The sequence below is a fragment of the Dendrobates tinctorius genome, unplaced genomic scaffold (assembly GCF_039654945.1).
Source record: "Dendrobates tinctorius isolate UK_male_01 unplaced genomic scaffold, ASM3965494v1 ptg000081l, whole genome shotgun sequence".
NCBI lineage: Eukaryota > Metazoa > Chordata > Amphibia > Anura > Dendrobatidae > Dendrobates > Dendrobates tinctorius.
Window position 1 is genome coordinate 8,569,367 of NW_027361749.1, and position 22,214 is coordinate 8,591,580.

Consider the following 22,214-nt stretch of genomic DNA (forward strand, 5'->3'; position numbering starts at 1 on the left):
GAATGGGCCAACATACCAACAACAGTGTGTGGCAACCTTGTGAAGACTTACAGAAAACGTTTGACCTCTGTCATTGCCAACAAAGGATATATCACAAAGTATTGAGATGAAATTTTGTTTCTGACCAAATACTTATTTTCCACCATAATATGCAAATAAATGAAAAAAAAAAACAGACAAAGTGATTTTCTGGATTTTTTTTTCTCAGTTTGTCTCCCATAGTTGAGGTCTACCTATGATGTAAATTACAGACGCCTCTCATCTTTTTAAGTGGTGGAACTTGCACTATTGCTGACTGACTAAATACTTTTTTTCCCCACTGTATATATACATATATACACACACATACATTATATATATATATATATATATATATATATATATATATATATATATATATATATATATATATATATATATATATATATACACACACACACATATATATATATATATACACACACACATACATACACACATATATACATACATACACACTGCTTTCGTGGCTCAGTTATATATAGACCGTGCTGTCACAATGGTTTCATTTGTTTTCCCTCCTTAGGTTTTCAGAGCAGGGAACTCGCATAGCGATAATAATGAAGCATGGCACAGAGGAGAGAAGCCTCAATATCATGTCCCACTGCTGGAGGCAGCAAATGTCCATGCAATGAAATGTCATTACTGTACATTACATAAAACACTGCAAAGAGAAAAACAACAGCCATTATCGACTGCTGACAAAATCACAGTGAAATGTGACTGTTACACAATGAGATCAGTTATGTATTATGCTTCCATTAAAAAAAACATTAAAAATTATATTGTTTTTAATTTAGCAAGATCTGTCACATGTAAGGTAAAGGCTACTTTAGATGCACGTATTCGGGATTGAGCGCTCGATAGAACCCTCGCCTGTCGATTACCGGTTCACGCGAACAGGTCAGCAGTCACACAGCAAACGAGCCAAGCGTTCGCTCATCGGGTGATTGGATCGCTCCTGCCTGCATAACAATCATTGCTCTCGGCAGCACTTCGCCCTGTATACACAGGAGATATGCTACCGATAATGACAGTATTGTAAGAGCACATAAGGACTGTATGAACGATTATTCTGGAGCATAGATTTCTGGTCTGCCTATCTAACCAGGTGATTGAGGCTGTGTGCCCACGTAAGCGTTTTTTTCGCGTTTTTACCAGCAAAAACACTTAATAATCGCTCAAAAGAAGCATCCCATTCATTTTAATGCATTTTGCACTTTTTGTGAATATTGATACGTTTTTTTTCCGTGAAAAACAACGCTTTACCGTAAAAAACACGGCATGCTCATTAATTTTGCGGAAAAGACCATGTTTTTAGCTATTTTCTATGTGTCTGTGGACGCACGTAAAAAAATGCATCAAAAACACACGTTTTTTGCGCAAAAAAAAACCGCGCGTTTTCTGGGAAGGAGTCCGGTTTTCATGCAGAAATTTTCTGCATACGTGGGCACATAGCCTAAATGTCTGCCGATTAGCTTGTATACAGCCAATCGACTCATTTATTTGCCACGGTTGGCTTGTCTAAATGGGACCTAATGGACATATAGTGGGAATTAACTCCAGACCAATTCTCACGTCATGTGCAACATCACCACTCGCAGGATCACAGTGACCACTGTCTGAATTGTTACGGCAGGTCCACAATGGTGGATTTTTCAACATCAAATGTAAAGTATTTGCCTGATGTAATATTCCGTGGATTTTATCTGTTTAGTTCTGCCGGTAAAATCCACAGCATTTCTATCCAATTTGGTCTTACCAGATAAGTAAACCTGCTTGCCGATACCTTCTGTCCAATCTGTGGGCAGTATGCATCCGGCACTGCCAGCTATCCCTGACTCAAACACTGCGGTATCTCTGAGAAAAACAAGCTGGGACCCGAGCCGTGTCGGTGACTAACTGGGCAGACAGGTCCCCGGCAGCATATCCCTGCCCGCTGCCCTGGACTAACACTTCTCTGCCTACGCCGCAGTGTTTCAGAGTCAAACATGCCTTGCTGAGATCGTACAGATTGTGAAGCACATATCCGATGTCAGGTTCAGTTTAAGCTTCTGAAAATGTTGCAGCGCTTATGTAAATGACAGCACAACTGTGAAGCGTTATTCAGATTTTTCACTATGTTAGGGCTTGGCAGAAATGGTGTGATCTTTACTATGGTGTTTTCATTTGCATAAAACATGGAAAACCATCAGCTTAGCTTGCGTCATCCATGTAACATCAGTGGTGGTCCTATAAAGAGCGAGCTGATCTGCTGTATCTGGCAGCGCTGCGGTGTCGGCTTCGTACACGGTTTGCACCCAGCCTGGTAATATTAGCTGATCACTGCGGAGAAGGTGTCAGACTCCTATCATATTATACTGATGACCTATTCTAAAGATAAATCGTCAATATAAAAATACTTGTAAAATGCCTATAAGCTGAAAAATCGCAGGAAGTGAATAGGAATAAATATTATATAAAAAACAATTTCTCCTATCCTTAAATAAGAATAAATATTTGGCACCACATATAGAAGGGGTACATTTCTATAATATCTAGTGTCAAGGTTTCATAAACTGCTACAAACGGACATTAACCTCTCCTTAAATCTTGACATCGGAATAGCAAAATAGCAGATACTTCAGTTCACTTCTATGCCCCCCCAAAAAATTGGAACGTGATAAAATAGTGATGGGGCTGATGTGGCCATTATTGAAGTCAATACAAAATGCAACATACAACACCAGAAAGTCTTATATTGGAAAACAAGTAAAACGGCTTCACTGGAGGTGAAATTTGAGAAATTGGCATTTACTGCCTAGAAGACGCAATGATATCTGGCTGTAAGAGCAGTGCCGGAGCATGCGGGCATTACCTCCATAGTGCACAGGAATCTCAATCTTCGGGCCGATGACATAATGGCCTTCTTCTAAACTGTGGGCTGTGATTGTTGTCCACTGCCGACACGAGTGAACCAAGAGATGGTCGTTCTCCCGCAGGCCTTCAATGTTATCCCCTAAGAAAGAAAGAAATTAGGATTGGCTGAAGGTCTTAGAATGGCTGAAAGAATGAACATACATCCAACGACTATCTGCAACCCATACATGGGAGTTTTCCCCAAAACCCTGTTCACATACAAATGAAATAAAAAAAAAAAAAAAAAAAGATAAATTGTTGAATTTTTGGAACAGTCCCTGAAAAAAAAAAATAGCTAAGTAAAAAAGTAGAGTGCTATTTCTTTTAGTGGTTTCCCTGTTATTGGCCCCATTGAAGCCCTTTTTTTGCACTGCAGCCCAACTAACGATGACATGGACAATGTCGGTAAGCCAATAAGGGCATGTAGGACAGAAGAAAGGGACGAAATGTCAAATGCCATGGTGGATCGATCGGCATTACACATAGAAAAGGTCACATTCGATGTATAGTGTTATTAATGCGGTTATTGGTTATACATCACCTTTCAGGAAGAGATTAGTTATTAACAGACACTGTACATAACACCATGCCATAAGGGCTCAGGAGGATACGTGCGCTCATTAACTGGGATTCCTAATGGAGTTAATAAATGTAACACACTGGGAGAGAATATGCCGGTCAGCAGGAACACTTACAACACTTGTCAATGCAGTTACTTCTGCCCACAGCTGGGACTAGTGGATACCACTGTGGGCTGTCATTGGCTGCAGCGCTCACATGCCTGTCTGACGGGAAGCACGAAGGCAGGCTAGGGACCCGGGAAGTGTCGGAAAAGAAGTGAGGAGACAGGTAAGGCGAGTATAATTTATTTTGACTTTTTTTTTTTTTTTTATAACTTTTCAACCAGCAACTATTGCATTGAAGAGAGTCTCTAAGAGCGAAGGAAAAAACAAAAAGGTGCTGCATTATAGTATCTAGTAATAAGGGAAAGAAAAGGGGAGTCTGAACACAAAAATCATTGGATGCAGGTTAACAAATGTAAATCCTGGCTCTAAACAGACCCTCTAACACAAGCACTAAACTTTTATTAGGACAGTATTTCTTTAAGGAGCAGTTCCATTTTCGTCCAGAAAAAAAAAAAAGATGGACGAATTTTCATCTGTAGGGTATGTGTTTTTATACATCAGGAGTGAATAAGATTTGAAAGACCAAAAACAGTTCCTTATGTTAATAATGGCAATTTACAGTGCAAATTTGGATTTATTTTTTCCCTTAATAATAAAGACCTTCATTTATAAACTGCATTTTGTGATATCTTTGTCTAATATTTAAATTTGTTTTGTGATTGGTCTCTGATCAGAGACGCTGATGAAACTCTGATCAGAGACGCTGATGAAACTCTGATCAGAGTTTCATCAGCGTCTCTGATCAGAGTTTCATCAGCGTCTCTGATCAGAGTGTCATCAGCGTCTCTGATCAGAGTGTCATCAGCGTCTCTGATCAGAGTGTCATCAGCGTCTCTGATCAGAGAACACCACACACATTTTTTAAAGTTCCTGCAGCTTTTCTTTTCAAACAGTTTGTGCAAATTGTACAGCACACTGATGGCATCCGAGTGCCGTCTGCTTTTTTCATGGAGCAGCAGACTTTCATTGGATAGTGTGACTCGAGACTTCGATAAATATCAGACAAGGCTCTGTGACTTTTGTGCAGGGCACTTGGTCCCAGAAAAGAAAATTGTACATGTGATCAACCCCGTAGACCATCATAGGTATGAGTTCTATCCATGAAAAACAAGGATAGCACAAGTGCAAGAAAATTTGACATCTAAATGAGCCCTAAAGCCAGGTTTATATGAAGTTATAATAAAAAACTGACAATTTGATCCAGAAACCTAAGAAATGCCCCCCCCCCCCATTTCTCATCTGTGTGCAATCCTTTTTTTTTACAGCAGCAGTTAAAGGGAATTTGACAGCAGTTTTCTGCTACATAATCTGACAGCAGCATAATGTAGGGGACCAAGACTCCGATGTATCTCTTAGCTGTGATAGAATGATAGTTTTCTCTGCTGCGGGTCTAGCAGAGCTCTGAATGTTGAGCTGTGTGTATCCCCGTCCACCCCACAGAAAGCTGCCTATATATTGTGAGAGCTGGTAATCAGTGGTAGGGGCTTGGTTGGACTAGGTGGCATGAGGCAGCTCGCCCTCTAATGATAATCTCCTGCAGATAAGACACTGATTGTATTGAAACAGCAAAACAGTCTAGTTAGTGACACTTTGCTAGAATCAGGATCTATTCCCATACATTATCGTGATCTCAGATTATATAGCAAAAACCGGCTGACATTCTCTTTATTAATTTCCAAGACCATTTACAGTTTTCAATGCTAAACAGGGATGTTATATAGATGTTCTGCATGGGAGCCATTGTTTTCTACACACCCATAGACTTGAATGGTCGAGTCTGAGCCCACCCAGTGTATAAAGGAACAGACATTTGCTTCAATACAGAAAAACCTTTCAATTTTAATGGATAACAAGATTTATCTTTTGAAAAAACAAACAAACAGAGTTGGTAATGTGGTATTTTGTACGGCTGGCATCAACAAGGAGTATCCATTCCTACTAATGGCTACCCTTCCCTAGATTTAGCCAACGCCGCAGAAAGAGCTCGCCTATTTCTCAGACGAGTTCATCAATTAAGTCTCCGATTCCTCCGAGCGTCTTCAGGATTAGAATCAATACTGTGACTTTGCCCGTGACCTTCAAAACGTGACGCGGTAATGTTCTCTAGGCACAGACTACTCCCTGATCTAAACGTGGCACCATTCTGAGTGATGGCACAGTGGAGGTACTGCCATCTGTCCTGGACAGAGGAGCCTGCAATGTAAGTGTCTACAAGGCCACACAAGATACCTGCTGGAAGAAACAACAAGCGAGAAAGGAAGAACTGAATTTATTAGAACGGAATAACGTGTGACACCTTGCATCAATGATTATGTCACCATGGACAAAGGAGCGTTTGGCTCGTTCATCAGGTCGTCGGCAGCCTGCTTAATTAGACTGCACGATTATCATGAAATGAGCATTTTTAGGACCGGTCGTTCATGATCATCTTACAATGTAAATGGACCTTTAGACCTGATGAGGCTGGTAGCCTTCCTTTGAAAATTTCTATCAAAACAGCTGTTTAATTATATCAAACAAGGAAACTTTCAAGAAGAAAAAAACTGCCATTCTGACAAGAGGCAAAGTCAGTACAACAGCCTCATCAGGACTAAGACCTATTTAATGTAATTGGTATTGTGAAAGCTGGTGACAGATTGTCTAAAACAAATTAATAAATGGATAAATAAACCGAAAATCATCATAAGGGTCTCATTTTCTGCAATTTTGTCTTTTTTTAATGCCTATATTGCTTTTTATCACATCTGCAGTTTATTTTTATTAGAACCTCTTAAAAAAAACAAAAAAAAAAACAACTGTCTATAAATCCTATTTTAAGTGACTTTTCACTTATTTCGTAGAAACAAAATTAAATGTATAAAAAAACCTTATTTTTAATCTCCTGTTTATCCAGTATACATGTTCAGGGGTTAGCATTGGCAAACAATTTTTTAAAATTTTTTCTACAGGCAAAATGTTTTAGCGCCGCTGTAATTAGTGCGGTTTCCTTACCACTGTCGCATTGTGTAGCATCAAGTTATTACATGCGACATTCTACATTTTCACTAACTTTTCGCATCCGATACTGTTAGGCTATGTGCACACACTGCGGATTGGTCTGCGGATTTTTTATCTGCGGAACCGCAGGTAAAATGGCCTGCGGTTTATCATCCCTACAATGGAGGGGATGGTAAACCGCAGCAGAATCCGCAGAAAAGAATTGACATGTCATTTCTTTCTGCGGATTCAAAACCGCAGTTTTTCCGCAGTTAAAAATCCGCAGCATGTGCACAGCAGATTGTAAATCCATAGGATAACATGCTATTGCGGCCAAAACCGCAGCAGAACTGCAGCAAAAACCGCAGCGTGTGCACATAGCTTTAGAATGCCATCAGCTGAGCGTCACCCTGTGTGCAAAACAAAGCAGCGCTGTGTGAACAGGGGCTCAGATTTGTATCCAATTACCTCTAAGTGATATCAAGCGGAGATGCCCATAAATGGTACTGCAGAAAAAATAGTCATGGAATATAATTGCCCAGAAAAAAAACAAAACATCTGCAACAAGCAATTTTTGGACGCAGAGTGACATTATGGGTAAAGGTCCCTTTTACGTGCAGTTTGCAGCTATTGTTCCTTTTTGCTTTAAATTACGGTATTATATCTGCATTACTGGAAAAGTGATTATGTCGTATACTTTGTACGTCCTCCAACGCCAATTTTTTTAGAGTTAAAATGTGGGTTTCCAAGGAAACAAAACAGTAATCTGCCAAACACCACGCACCAGAGGCTCAGCGCCCACGTTCTTAAAGTGAGCCCAATAAAATAAATCCTAGCGCATTTCATCACTGGGGAGTGGGGCAGGAAACCTCAATCAATAGTTTGAGGGCAAATGTTGCTGTGCTTAAAGACCGAGATTTTAGAAAATTAATGGAGAAGTAACCTAGAAGTCTTCTCTTTAATTCATTGTGAGCCTTTAATTTACACCCCTTCTCCTCAAGCTGTATATAGGGTATCTGATCAACAAATTCGAGAGGAGCGTCCCAAGCCTGCAATGGAGACAGAAGTCAGGGCTGTGGAGTCGGTAAGCCAAACCTCCGACTCCTCAATTTCCATGACACCGACTGCACCAAAATGGGCTACAACGCCACAGCCCTGATAGAAATACCAAGCCCTAGCGATATTTTGTGCAAAACTACTAAATACTGGAAACATCAAGCCCTGAGGCAAGGAAGAGACATACTCCGACTCTCCCCAAGCTTAAAGGCCTTGCAGTAAGTCTGATGTCACTTCTGACATTGACCAGGAAAAGTGAATGTGCAGGCATGCGAGAATGTTTTTGTCCCCTTCTAAATTCTTCTCATTTTGTCACATTTAATCTTTAGTGACCAAGCCAAATTTGACCTTAATGACCGGGGCAAGTGTTACATTTCGGACCACTGTCCCTTTATGTGTTTATAACTCTGGAACGCTTCAACGGATCTCACTGATTCGGAGACTGTTTTTCATGACATATTGTACTTCGTGATTGTGGCAAAATTTCTTCGATATGACTTGAGTTTATTTACGGAAAAATGGAAATTTTGCAAAAATTTTGAAAAAATTTTTCACAATTTTCAAACTTTTAACTTCTATGCCCTTAAACCAGAGGGCTCTGTCACACAAAATAGTTAATAAATGACATTTCCCACATGTCTACTTTACATCAGCACAATTTTGTAAACTTTTTTTTTTGCTACAAAGTTATAAGGGTTACAGTTGACCAGCGATTTATCATTTTTCCAACAAAATTTACGAAACCATTTTCTTTTTAGGGACCACCTCACATTTGAAGTGACTTTGAGGGGCCTATATAACAGAAAGTACCCAAAAGTGACACTATTCGGAAAACTGCACCCCTCAAAGTCCTCAAAACCACATTCAAAAATTATATTAACCCTTCAGTTGCTTCCCAGGAACTGAAGCAATGTGGAAGAAAAAAGATGGACATTAACTTTTTTCACAAAAATTTACTTTAGACCCAAACATTGTTTTTCACAAGGCTAACAAGAGAAAATGGACCACAAAATTGCTGTGCAATTTCTCCTGAGTACGCCGATACCCCATATGTGAGGGAAATCTACTGATTGGGAGCACGGCAGAGCTCGTAACGGAAGAAGCACCATTTGACTTTTTGAACTCAACATTGGCTGGAATCAAGAGCGGACGCCATGTCGCTTGGAGAGCCTCTGATGTGCGTAAACAGTGGAAAACCCCCCACAAGTGACACCATTTTGGAAATCACATCACTCAAGGATTTTATCCAGGTGTATAGTGAGCATTTTGAACCCACAGGTACGACACAATTTGTTAACATTAGGTTGTTATATTAAATACGTGGTCATTAGTGATGAGCGCAAGTGCTCTCTTCAAGAGTTGGCATCGTGTGCTTGAGTATGTACCAAAAATCACGGGTGCTTGACTGACATGCTCAAGTCCCTGTCCTGCATGTTTTGCGGCTGTCAGACACCCAAAAAAACACCAGCCGTCATATCGTCATTTGTTTTCTACTTTTGAAAAAAAAAAAAAAACAATTCTAACTTCAACCCTGACCAACCCTAAACCCAACCACTAACCCTAACTGCAAAGAATAGAAAAAAGAAAAAAAGGTTTCATTTTATAATTTTTATATTTTTATCTAACTAAGAGGGATTTGATTTACTATTTGTTTTGCTTTTTATCACTGTGGTCAAAAGGAACCAATAGGAAGAATTCCCTATTTCTGGATACCGGCCAGCAGATCACAGGAAGAGGACATGGAGGGCTGGGGATGGAGCGGGAGGAACGGCTCAGGGGACCTAATTTTTCTCTCTCCTGTTGTTGTTGCTCATGGGCACACACGAATTGATCAATTTGTGTGCAAAGTACCTTCACCATTCATAATTATGAGTATATTTTATATAGCAGTAATGCAGTTTAAGTTTCACATATTAAAGATTTGCATAATAGCGCATACAAAGGCTGCAGTATTCTTTGCTTTTCACAACACAGTCACAACAGTGTGCATCTGTTAACACTTGCTGGTGAATTTTCGCATAATAATATATATATATATATATATATATATATATATATATATATATATATATATATATATATATATATATATATATATACAAAAAACAAACCTACTATCAGCCCTTGGACACCGATCTATATAGTAGACAGGCAGCACTCAAAGTAAAGAGAACAAAAAAGTGGAAAAACTATCTACAAGGAGTTTGTATGTTCTCCCAATGTTTCCTCCCACACTCCAGAGATATACGGATAGGGGACCTAAGATTGTGAGTGCCAATGAGAACAGCGATGATGAAGTCTGTAAAGCGCTGTGGAATATGAGAGCGCTATAAAGCCAAAGCATAATTATTGTCCCATTTCAGATGTGACACTTAGGCTCACCATTGTAATTTTTGTTTTTCTGGAGCCGTTCTCAAGCAAATATATATAGGCGTTTCACCCATTAACAACCTGATGATGTTTATATCCATCATAGGTCGCCTCCCCTTCTTTGAAGCGGGTTCTGGCGATGAGCCCACACTTTTCCCGGCACATGACGGCTGATCTGATCAGCCTTCATGTGCCCCAACAGCCGAGGGTGGAATCGCGATTCATCCGCGGCTGTTAACTAGTTAACTGCCACTGTCAATCTCTGACAGCGCCATTTAACTTGCGCAAACCGGATGTGTGTCTTAGTTCCCCTCATCTACACCCCAAGCACATGATCGCAGGGGGCCATGTGTTGGCATGACAACTCGGGAGTCTGCTGTGGTTGTCGCCGCTGAATGGCTATGAGCGCCGCTCACGTACTTATCTGCCCTATTGATGGCAGAGCAAAGTACTGCAGTGCGCAGGCGCTGGAAAAGGTCAGGTAGGCCCAGCGCCTGCGCATTGAAGACTTTGCTCTGCCCTCAACAGGGCAGATAAGTACGCCTGCGCAGGAGCGCAATGCCGGGGAGCGATGAAGCAAGCAGGAGGGCGGCTTCGCAAGAAGATGGGAGGCGCCGGACCTGCGACACCCTTCGCACCGGACCGCCACGCAGGTGGCTATAATAAGTTATTTTTCTTTTCTTGCAGGTTGGATCAGGGGCTTATCTACAGCATTATAGAATGCTGTATATCAGCCTTGAAAGACGGTGGCCACATCTTATAGCAGCCAAACCTGGTGACAGGTTCGCTTTAAATAGTCTCACCAACCTATTTCATACCCGATAAGCGTTTTGCAACTGCTCCATCTGAGACTCCAGAATGGGATCCGTGGGAGAGATGCAAAATGTAAACTACTATTGCCCTTTATGAGAAAATACTGAAGCAAAGTGCCTGCCTGTCAGCTCACATCCCAGAGCACAAGCGAGGTTGAGATAGGCAGCAGACAATGGTCTGGAGCACACAAACGATCACCTCTGAGTAGCTCAAAAGAAACAAAAATAAAGGTTTTAGAGTAATGGAGATCGTCCTAACTTGACTCCTACTACATGGTCAATTCATGCTAAAACACATCAATTCTAAAAGAAGATTAAATCAGAATATTTTAATTTATCACCATTGCGTGATAGTAGTTATTGCTGCCAAGGGTGGCACAATCAGTTATTAGATTTAGGGCAATTACAATACTTTTTCACATGGGTAACAGCGATTGTAAATACATCTTATCTCCCCTAAATGAGATGTCCACATTGTAAAATAGTGGGTAAAACTGTCACGGAAAAAGACTGGTGTATGGGTTGATGGCAAATTCGATTTTAGAGACCAATGCCAGGCAGCTGCGGCCAAGGCTAATAAAATAATGGGATGCATTACGAGGCATAGATGCTCAGGACGAGAAAATAGTTTTGCCTCTACACAAGTAGATACTGTGTACAATTTTGGTCTCTGGTGTACAAGTACATAGCTGAAGTAGAGCGGGTACAGAGAAGAGCGACCAAGGTTATTAAGGGAATGGGTGGACTACAATACCAAGACAGATTATCAAACTTGGGGTTATTCAGTTTGGAAAAATGAAGGCGGCTTTGGGGGGGCGATATTACAATGTACAAATATATGAAGAGACAGTACAGAGATCTTTCTAATGATCTTTTTATAATTAAGCCAAAAACAGGGACATGGGGGCATCCTCTACATCTAGAGTACATACAGTATATCAAAATCTGGCCCGTAGGGAGAGTAAATTTGGCCTACGAAGCCGGTCGGGCCTCCTGTCCCCCTCCATGGGAAGACCCTCATCGCACTTTCACCTCTATCAGCATCCTGGATGCAGTTGAAAGCAATAATAGAGGAAGGAGTGTCAGCCGACGCTCCCTCCACTGTCATTCTTCCTCTGCATCTGACGTCTCAGCGCTGCGGGCAAGGTGACGTCATTACAATGCGGCAGCTGTGCCGAGCAGTGAAGAATTACAGGGTGCTCCCTGCCGAGACCAGGGCAGCAGGGACATGAGGAGAGGCAAGTTTTTTTTTTTTTACTGTGGGCCCAATTATACTGCATGGAGTCCTATGCAAATGTCGTCACACTGTACGGAGCGCTGAGCGGGGCCATCACACTGTACGGAGCGCTGAGCGGGGCCATCACACTGTACGGAGCGCTGAGCGGGGCCATCACACTGTACGGAGCGCTGAGCGGGGCCATCACACTGTACGGAGCGCTGAGCGGGGCCATCACACTGTACGGAGCGCTGAGCGGGGCCATCACACTGTACGGAGCGCTGAGCGGGGCCATCACACTGTACGGAGCGCTGAGCGGGGCCATCACACTGTACGGAGCGCTGAGCGGGGCCATCACACTGTACGGAGCGCTGAGCGGGGCCATCACACTGTACGGAGCGCTGAGCGGGGCCATCACACTGTACGGAGCGCTGAGCGGGGCCATCACACTGTACGGAGCGCTGAGCGGGGCCATCACACTGTACGGAGCGCTGAGCGGGGCCATCACACTGTACGGAGCGCTGAGCGGGGCCATCACACTGTACGGAGCGCTGAGCGGGGCCATCACACTGTACGGAGCGCTGAGCGGGGCCATCACACTGTACGGAGCGCTGAGCGGGGCCATCACACTGTGCGGAGCGCTGAGCGGGGCCATCACACTGTACGGAGCGCTGAGCGGGGCCATCACACTGTACGGAGCGCTGAGCGGGGCCATCACACTGTACGGAGCGCTGAGCGGGGCCATCACACTGTACGGAGCGCTGAGCGGGGCCATCACACTGTACGGAGCGCTGAGCGGGGCCATCACACTGTACGGAGCGCTGAGCGGGGCCATCACACTGTACGGAGCGCTGAGCGGGGCCATCACACTGTACGGAGCGCTGAGCGGGGCCATCACACTGTACGGAGCGCTGAGCGGGGCCATCACACTATACGGAGCGCTGAGCGGGGCCATCACACTATACGGAGCGCTGAGCGGGGCCATCACACTGTACGGAGCAGTACGTGGAGCCATGAAGGGCTGTGTGGGGATTACATTTCTGGAATCATACGGTGATGGGGGTCACTATAATTTGCAGGGTGTACTGATTTAGGGAACTAAAGTCGGGTCATCATACCATGTGAGTGGAAGCTACTGTGGAGGAATTCACTGTGGGGGCATCATACTGTGCTTAGGGGCACTTTTGTTGGTTTCATACTTAACTGCATTATTCAAGGTTTGTTTTTATCTTTAGTTATTACATATTTAAGTTACGGTAGGCCATATGCTTTCTACTGCTCTTACATAACATTATTCCAATATTTTATTCTAAAATCTATTACTTAAAATGTACTTAGTGCGAATGTTTTTCCATATGAAAAAAGTTCATAGTCATATTTGATAAGAAAAAACTTCTTCACTTCCTCAATTGTAGACCTTTTTTTTTTTTTTTTTTGTTTTTTTAATAAATATCAAGGTTGTCCCACGACTTTGTCCAAGCTTTTAACTTTGGCCCTCTGTATATTTGAGTTTGACATCATTGGTCTAATGGAAAGAAGGTTTAATCATTTATCGCAGATGGCAATTCTTTACTGTAAGAGCAGTGAGACTATGGAACTCTCTGCCACGTGAGGTGGTAATGGTTGAATTATTACTAAAATTCAAAAGGAGGACCTGGATGGCTTTTTTTTTTTTTTAAATATAATATTACAAGTTATCTGCACTACTTTCTGAGATGGGACGCTGATCCTGGGAACTAGTCTGATTGCAGTATATGGAGTCAGGAAGGAATTTTTATTTATAATTATTAATGTCTGCCCCGTGGTAGGCTATGGGTTGAACTCAATGGACTTAAGTTTACCTTCAACATTAAAAGCTATGAAACTAAATAAAAGCTGCATTTTGTGGTGAAGCTCAAATTAAAAATATTTGTATTTTGTAAAACGTTTAAGTTGACAGAGTGGCAAGATAGAAAGCAAAAATTGTTCAGAGGCAAATAGTTTTTCACAACACTGCGATATCCCCCCAATAAGCGGTGAGCCCGTGTAACCAGACACCCATGAGCTGCAGCACAATGCTGTATGTACAGTGGTTAGTTAGGTTACGTATCGATCCTCTACCGCCGTGACCGGCACGTTCTGACTTTAGGACAATGAAACAATAGTCACTCGCTGGTTCCAACAGTCAAGGTCACATTCTCCACATCATTTACACAAGTTTCAATGTTTTTTTGCCAAATTGCTCAACGCAGCGCACCCTATCACCTAATTACTTGATGCGTAAAACTGCCATTAAATAGACTGTGGGGGTGAGAGCTAGGAAATTAAACCGGCAGAAAAAGCAGATTGGGAAGTATTAACTCTTTAATGACCCGATTAACTAGAAAACTTTACTGTGATTGCATTGCTGTTTTCATCACGAAGATATTTACTGAAAAGCAGTAATTTTGAGTTCTCTCTGAGCTAGTGAGTTGGAGATTAGCTGCCATGATGTCTCCAGGACACACACGGAACAGACGGAAGCAGCAGCATAAGGACAATACACAGCAATACTAAAACATGTACAGTTAGGTCCATATGTATTTGGACAGAGACAACATTTTTCTAATTTTGGTTCTAGACATTACCACAATGAATTTTAAACAAAACAAATAAGATGCAGTTGAAGTTCAGACTTTCAGCTTTCATTTGAGGGTATCCACATTAAAATTGGATGAAGGGTTTAGGAGTTTCAGCTCCTTAACATATGCCACCCTGTTTTTAAAGGGACCAAAAGTAATTGGACAATTGACTCCAAGGCTATTTCATTGACAGGTGTGTGCAATCCCTTCGTTATGTCATTCTCAATTAAGCAGATAAAAGGCCTGGAGCTGATTTGAGGTGTGGTGCTTGCATTTGGAAGGTTTTGCTGTGAAGGAAACAAGCGGTCAAAGGAGCTCTCCTTGCAGGTGAAACAAGCCATCCTTAAGCTGCAAAAACAGAAAATACCCATCCGAGAAATTGCTACATTAGGAGTGGCAAAATCTACAGTTTGGTACATCCTGAGAAAGAAAGAAAAAGCACTGGTGAACTCATCAATGCAAAAAGACCTGGGCGCCCACGGAAGACAACAGTGGTGGATGATCGCAGAATAGTCTCCATGGTGAAGAGAAACCCCTTCACAACAGCCAACCAAGTGAACAACACTCTCCAGGAGGTAGGCGTATCAATATCCAAATCAACCATAAAGAGAAGACTGCATGAAAGTAAATACAGAGGGTTCACTGCACGGTGCAAGCCACTCATAAGCATCAAGAATAAAAAGGCTAGACTGGACTTTGCTAAAAAAAAACATCTAAAAAAGCCAGCACCGTTCTGGAAGAACATTCTTTGGACAGATGAAACCAAGATCAACCTCTACCAGAATGATGGAAAGAGAAAAGTATGGCGAAGGCGTGGTACAGCTCATGATCCAAAGCATACCACATCATCTGTAAAACACGGCGGAGGCAGTGTGATGGCTTGGGCATGCATGGCTGGCACTGGGTCACTAGTGTTTATTGATGATGTGACACAGGACAGAAGCAGCCGAATGAACTCTGAGGTATTCAGAGCCATACTGTGTGCTCAGATCCAGCCAAATGCAGCCAAACTGATTGGTCGTCGTTTCATACTACAGATGGACAATGACCCAAAGCAACCCAGAAGTTTATTAAAGCAAAGAAGAGGAATATTCTTGAATGGCCAAGTCAGTCACCTGATCTCAACCCAATTGAGCATGCATTTCACTTGTTAAAGACTAAACTTCAGACAGAAAGGCCCACAAACAAACAGCAACTGAAAACCACCGCAGTGAAGGCCTGGCAGAGCATCAAAAAGGAGGAAACACAGCGTCTGGTGATGTCCATGAGTTCAAGACTTCAGGCAGTCATTGCCAACAAAGGGTTTTCAACCAAGTACTAGAAATGAACATTTTATTTGCAATTATTTAATCTGTCCAATTACTTTTGGTCCCTTTAAAAACAGGGTGGCACATGTTAAGGAGCTGAAACTCCTAAACCCTTCATCCAATTTTAATGTGGATACCCTCAAATGAAAGCTGAAAGTCTGAACTTCAACTGCATCTGAATTGTTTTGTTTAAAATTCATTGTGGTAATGTCTAGAACCAAAATTAGAAAAATGTTGTCTCCGTCCAAATATATATGGACCTAACTATACATATTTTTAATTAGCCAGTGCCACAGTGCAAAATAAATAAATTACAATTTGAGAAAATGCGCTTCTACGATCACATTGATCAATATCCATCATTTTAAATGGGCGCATTATATTAATACTAATCATATAATGCATTACAAGGACTGATCATATAACAGTACACAAGGAGGAGATTGGGACCCTACATTGATCCTTCAAAGTGATCATAAGAGGACAGGAAACCAACATGTCATAATGTGCATTTCCTGGCACGGCTTTTTCCATATGCAGAGAAATCAATAGATGTCAGTAGGCAAAAGTTACACTCAGTATCTATTTTCCTTCGTACATGCGGTGTAAAGCCATTTATTCTGCATAATAAACTGAATTATTAACCATGGCAGGTCTTTATAGAAAAGAAATAAAACCAGTCCAATCATAAAATGGCCTGATGTACCCAAAAAGAAAAGTTCCACCGCCAAAAGAGGCAGCAAAGCCAAATTCAGAGGATGTTGTAACCTCGGAATCACATGACATTTGTGTTTTGTTTGTAAGGCGCCTTCCCTATACGCACACTACCCCATTCCAGTATACTTACCGCCTATAAGACCCTTCTGTCATGGCTGCTGGTAAGTGGAAAGGTAAGTCAAGGTACACACAAAATTGTTTTGCAGTATTTTATTTTGTTAACGCTTTTCAAAGTTTACATACTTCTTATATCTGAAATGGAAGGCGCAAAATACAGTGGCTAGACACAGAAAAATGTCAAGTGGTTTAAAGGGAATCAATCAGCAGGTCAGATGGATTTCAACCCCCAAATTATTTATATTGTAGCCATTTCATAGGCAAGTCCGTTACTGAGAAAACAGCGTTTGAATTTATTTGCAAATGAGGCTGAAGAAGCCTGTCACTCCAGCTCTATTCACCACTCAGCACCGCCTCCTGCTTGACTAACAGCCTCTAAACAGTGTGACGTCAGCCAAAGGAGCCATCAGTCAAGCAGGAGGCAGCATTGGCGCTGGACATTGAATAATAACTTCACTGCAGAGATTCTTCTAGGTCACTTCATTGTGCAGGTGTTTTCATTGCATTAAAGATATACACTGCTCAAAAAAATAAAGGGAACACTAAAATACCACATCCTAGATATCTCTGAATGAAATATTCCAGTTGCAAATTTTTATTCATTGCATAGTAGAATGTGTTCAGAACAATAAAACATAATTAATGTAAATCAAAATGAATATCCCATGGAGGTCAGGATTTGGAATGATACTCAAAATCAAAGTGGAAAATCAAATTACACCCTGATCCAACTTCAGTGGAAATGCTTCATGACAAGGAAAAGATTCTCAGTATTGTGTGCCATCCACGTGCCTGTATGACCTCCCTACTGTACAATGCCTGGGCATGCTCCTGATGAGGCGGTGGATGGTTTCCTGAGGGATCTCCTCCCAGACCTGGACTAAAGCAACCACCAACTCCTGGATAGTCTGTGGTGCAACGTGACGTTGGTGGATGGAGCGAGACATGATGTCCCAGATGTGCTCAACTGGATTCAGGTCTGGGGAACAGGCGGGCCAGCCCATAGCTTCAATGCCTTCATCTTGCAGGAACTGCTGACACTCCAGCCACATGAGGTCTGGCATTGTCCTGCATTAACAGGAACCCAGGGACAACCGCACCAGCATATGGTCTCACAAGGGGTCTGAGGATCTCATCTCGGTACCTAATGGCAGTCAGGCTACCTCTGGCGAGCACATGGAGGGCTGTGCGGCCCTCCAAAGAAATGCCACCCCACACCATTACTGACCCACTGCCAAACTGGTCATGCTGAAGGATGTTGCAGGCAGCAGATGGCTCTCCACAGCATCTCTAGACTCTGTCACATGTGCTCAGTTTGAACCTGCTTTCATTTGTGAAGAGCACAAGTGTTGTGAGTTCATTTTCCCCTTCACTACTGAGGCCCGAGGAACTCCCTCTTCTGGTAAAGAAAGGTAGTGAGCCTGATTATCAAACACCTGAGCTTGATTATGATGACTGGCTGAGTGGAGTTACTGACTGGATATAAGGCTGCCGACGCCCTTCTACCCTGCGGGTGATTTCTCTGTGGGATCCTTTGAGACCAGTCTGAATTCCTGCTCTTCTAAAGCTAAGTTTTCTGCTCGGCTTTTTGCATTTGTGCTTTGACTTTGTTTTGCTTTGTTTTTCTGGATTTCTGCCATTCCCTGCTGGGGTGTGCTGAATTCTTTTAGCTCTGTCTTCTGAAAATACCTGAGTGCTGATTTAGTTTTTGAAGCCTAGCTGCTTCAGGGTCTTTTTCCATATCAGCTTGTTGGCTTATGTCTTTGATAGGGTTTTGGCAGATTGCAGACAGCAACCTTCCTTTCCTGTTCTGTTTAGTTAGCTTGGGCCCCATCGTTTGCTCAGCCTATCTTTCTATCTGTGAGTTTTTTCATCTTGCTTCACCGCCATTATATGTTGGGGGCTGCCTTTTACTTTGGGGTCTGCTCTGGGGCAGTTTAGATTTCCTTTTCTGTCTTTAGGCTATTTAGCGCTCCGGCTGTGATCGAGGGGTCTAGGGCATCGTAGGAACCCCCCACGGCTACTGCTAGTTGTGTTGATAGGTTCAGGGGTCTGCAATCTGATAGTTGCCAACTTCTCTGGTTTTCTGGACGTAGCTTCTATTTTTGTGTCTGCCTCCTACGGTGACTCAATCATAACACACAAGGCTCCAGTGGTGAATTTGCCAATCCTGATGTTCGGTGGCAAATGCCAAGCGTCCTGCACGGTGTTGGGCTGTGAGCACAACCCTCATCTGTGGACGTCGGGCACTCAGACCATCTTCATGGAGTCTGTTTCTAACCGTTTGTGCAGACACATGTACATTTGTGGCCTGCTGGAAGTCATTTTACAGGGCTCTGCCAGTGCTTCTCCTTGCACAAAGGCGGAGGTAGCGTTCCTACTGCTGGGTTGTTGCCCTCCTACGACCCCCTCCACGTCTCCTGGTGTACTGGCAGCGCCTCTGGACACTACGCTGACAGAAACAGCAAACCTCCTTGCCACAGCTCGCATTGATGTGCCATCCTGGATGAGCTGCACTACCTGAGCCACTTATGTGGGTTATAGAGTCCGTCTCATGCTACCATGAGTGTGAAAGCACAACCAACATTCAAAAAAGCATTGGTGCTGAGATGTGGTCTGTGGTCCCCACCTGCAGAACCACTCATTTATTGAGGGTGTCTTGATAATTGCCATTAATTTCCAACTGTTGTCTATTCCATTTGCACAGCAGCATGTGAAATTGATTGTCAATCAGTGTTGCTTCCTATGTGGACAGTTTGATTTCTCAGAAGTTTGATTTACTTGGAGTTATATTCTGTTTATATGTTCCCTTTATTTTTTTGAGCAGTGTATATAGGCGATTCACAAAGGAAAACTCAGCATGTAACGGAAAGGGTAAATGCTAATATTCCCAGTTATCTCAGAAACTGGCAGACAACATACCAGCCTTTGCCCATTATTAGGTTAGGCATGTCTCATGACCAACTTATATTTCACAATGTGAAGACAATTTTACATGTGAATGGAGCAAGGCCGCACATGTCTAGCCGAAATGTGGCCAGAAGACTGAATTTCATGACCTTAAGGTCACATGGAAGGATTCACAAGTCTGCAGTCACATAACATGACTGCAGACTTTCATTTAAAATCTGGACACCCCCTTTAAGTAAAAAAAAAAAAAAGTGCCTTAGAATTTGGGAAGCCCTGAGCTAGAACCAAGAACTGCTGCAAAGAATAGCTCATCATGTCCTGTTATTACAGGGTTGCCCTGTACTATAAAATGCTCAATGCAGAAAGTGATGCACACAGCCTCTCCTGCCAGAAGATTATCACCCACGGCTCCCGGAATCATCAAATACATATTTATGGCACCTTCAAAATATGTCTAATTCATACATTTCCAGGGAACGATTTAGCTGTTTTTATCATAAAGGATTATTGGCGAAGGAAGTTTAGGTGATAAACCTTTGGCTGTCTGGAGCAACACTGGAACCCCCTAAGATACCTACAATGAGGTGTCCCCCACCAACCATGGTGATGAAGAGATTGTAAGAGCAACGGTCAGGTATTTGTGCTGTCTCTATGGGAATTACAAAACACGAGCGAGCCCTCTTACATGGAGAGTTGTGTGGGGGCTCCCAATAGGCGGACTGCCATTACCATTCACACAATGTATAGATAACAGGATACTTTTACCCGGAAGAACGATAAATTGCTTATGAAGTTTAATACTGAGTGCCACTCTTTGCAACCCATCATTATGCAGGGTCCTTCTAGATCGCCCATATGCATCTTTATTAACCAGTTGAACACAAGTGTGATGGGCCACTCCATTCGCAGGACGTTGCTGATACGGAGTTCTTGTAGTAGTTGTCTCTAGCCACCGGAACCGAAGCAGACATGGCCACTGTGCAGCACCTGCTTTATGAAACAGCAGATTTTTGGGTTTCCCTACTAATAACAACAATGCATATAGCAGGTAATTAGTGATGAGCGAACACGCTCGGATGAGGTGTTATCAGAGCATATTGGTGTCCTTCAGTTGCCGCCGCTCCATGTTTCGCTGATGTTCAGCAGCGCAGTGCTGCATTATAGAAGAAGTTTGCTCTACTGCTGATCGTCATCATTTGAATCATAGGTAAAATCCCCATCCCTGGACCATAGCCATACAAAACATTACTTTTATCAAATACTTTATAAAACCATGTTAAAAAAGAAAAATATATAACAAATTCCACAATACAGGTATAATGATTTAAAGCAATGAGGGGCAACCTCAAAGTTTTTTGACAGATAAGGTATAAATATAGGTAAGAGGACCATGATCATCACTGTCCGCAGCTCCTGCCCTGCATAGCTGCGTATTCCTCATGTTTCCACCAGATTCCATACGCTAATATTTTTTTTCTAAGGTTACAAAAATGTTGGCTTTGTCTCCTGTAAGTACACTATGTTCTATATAAAGAAAAAAAAACACAAAACAAAGAAAACACTTCATTTAATAATGAATATATCTATATACCGTATATACTCGCGTACAAGCCGAGATTTTCAGCCCATTTTTTGGGCTGAAAGTCCCCCTCTCTTCTTATACGCGAGTCATATAGCCAGGGGATAGGTGGGGGAAGTGGAGCGGGGGTGTCATATCATACTGACTCCCTCCCCCCCGGCGCGTCTCTGCAGCCCCCCTGCTTGTCCCACAGTCTCCCTTCATTCCTACAGCGGTCACATGGTACCACTCATTAAAGTCATGAATATGCATATATTTATGACTTTGAGCGGTACCACGTGACCACTTAAGGAAGGGAGACGTGGGAGAAGAGGAGGGCTGCAGAGACCGCGCCAGGGAGAGATAAGTATATGCTATATTCACCTGTCCCGGTTCAAACGCTGCTCGCCGCTGTCTGCCCGCTGAGTTCCCTCTGGCAGTGACGTTCAGGCAGCAGAGGACAGGTGAATATCTCAGGTGCCGGGTCCTAAGCCAGCGGCGACAACTGTCCCCCATAGCGCGCCGGTGTCCGCCTGCTCAGCACACCGGCACCTTGCCCCCAGGGACAAGACATGAGTATGTCTTTTTTTTTTTTTTTTTAGAATGGTAGCGGCAGCAGCAATATATGGGGGCATAATCTATGGGGCATCTTATGGGGGCAGCATATGGGGGCATATTCAATGAAGCATCTTATGGGGGCAGCATATGGAGGCATATACAATGGAGCATCTTAAGGGGGCATATTCAATGGAGCATCTTATGGGGGCAGCATATGGAGGCATATTCAATGGAGCATCTTATAGGGGAAGCATATGGGGGCATATTCAATGGAGCATCTTATGGGGGCAGCATATGGAGGCATATACAATGGAGCATCTTATGGGGGCAGCATATGGGGGCATATTCAATGGAGCATCTTATGCGGGCAGCATATGGGTGCATATTCAAAGGA

General features: G+C 42.8%; 1 protein-coding gene across 1 annotated transcript in view; it reads right to left on the reverse strand.

The window, feature by feature from the left end:
• GAREM1 (GRB2 associated regulator of MAPK1 subtype 1) overlaps nucleotides 1-22,214 on the reverse strand; it is a 156,944-nt gene that overhangs the window by 129,081 nt on the left and 5,649 nt on the right. Inside the window, exon 2 of the mRNA XM_073583731.1 lies at nucleotides 2,897-3,037. Within this exon, the coding sequence (XP_073439832.1) occupies nucleotides 2,897-3,037 (141 nt within the window). The remainder of the gene's footprint in view (nucleotides 1-2,896; nucleotides 3,038-22,214) is intronic.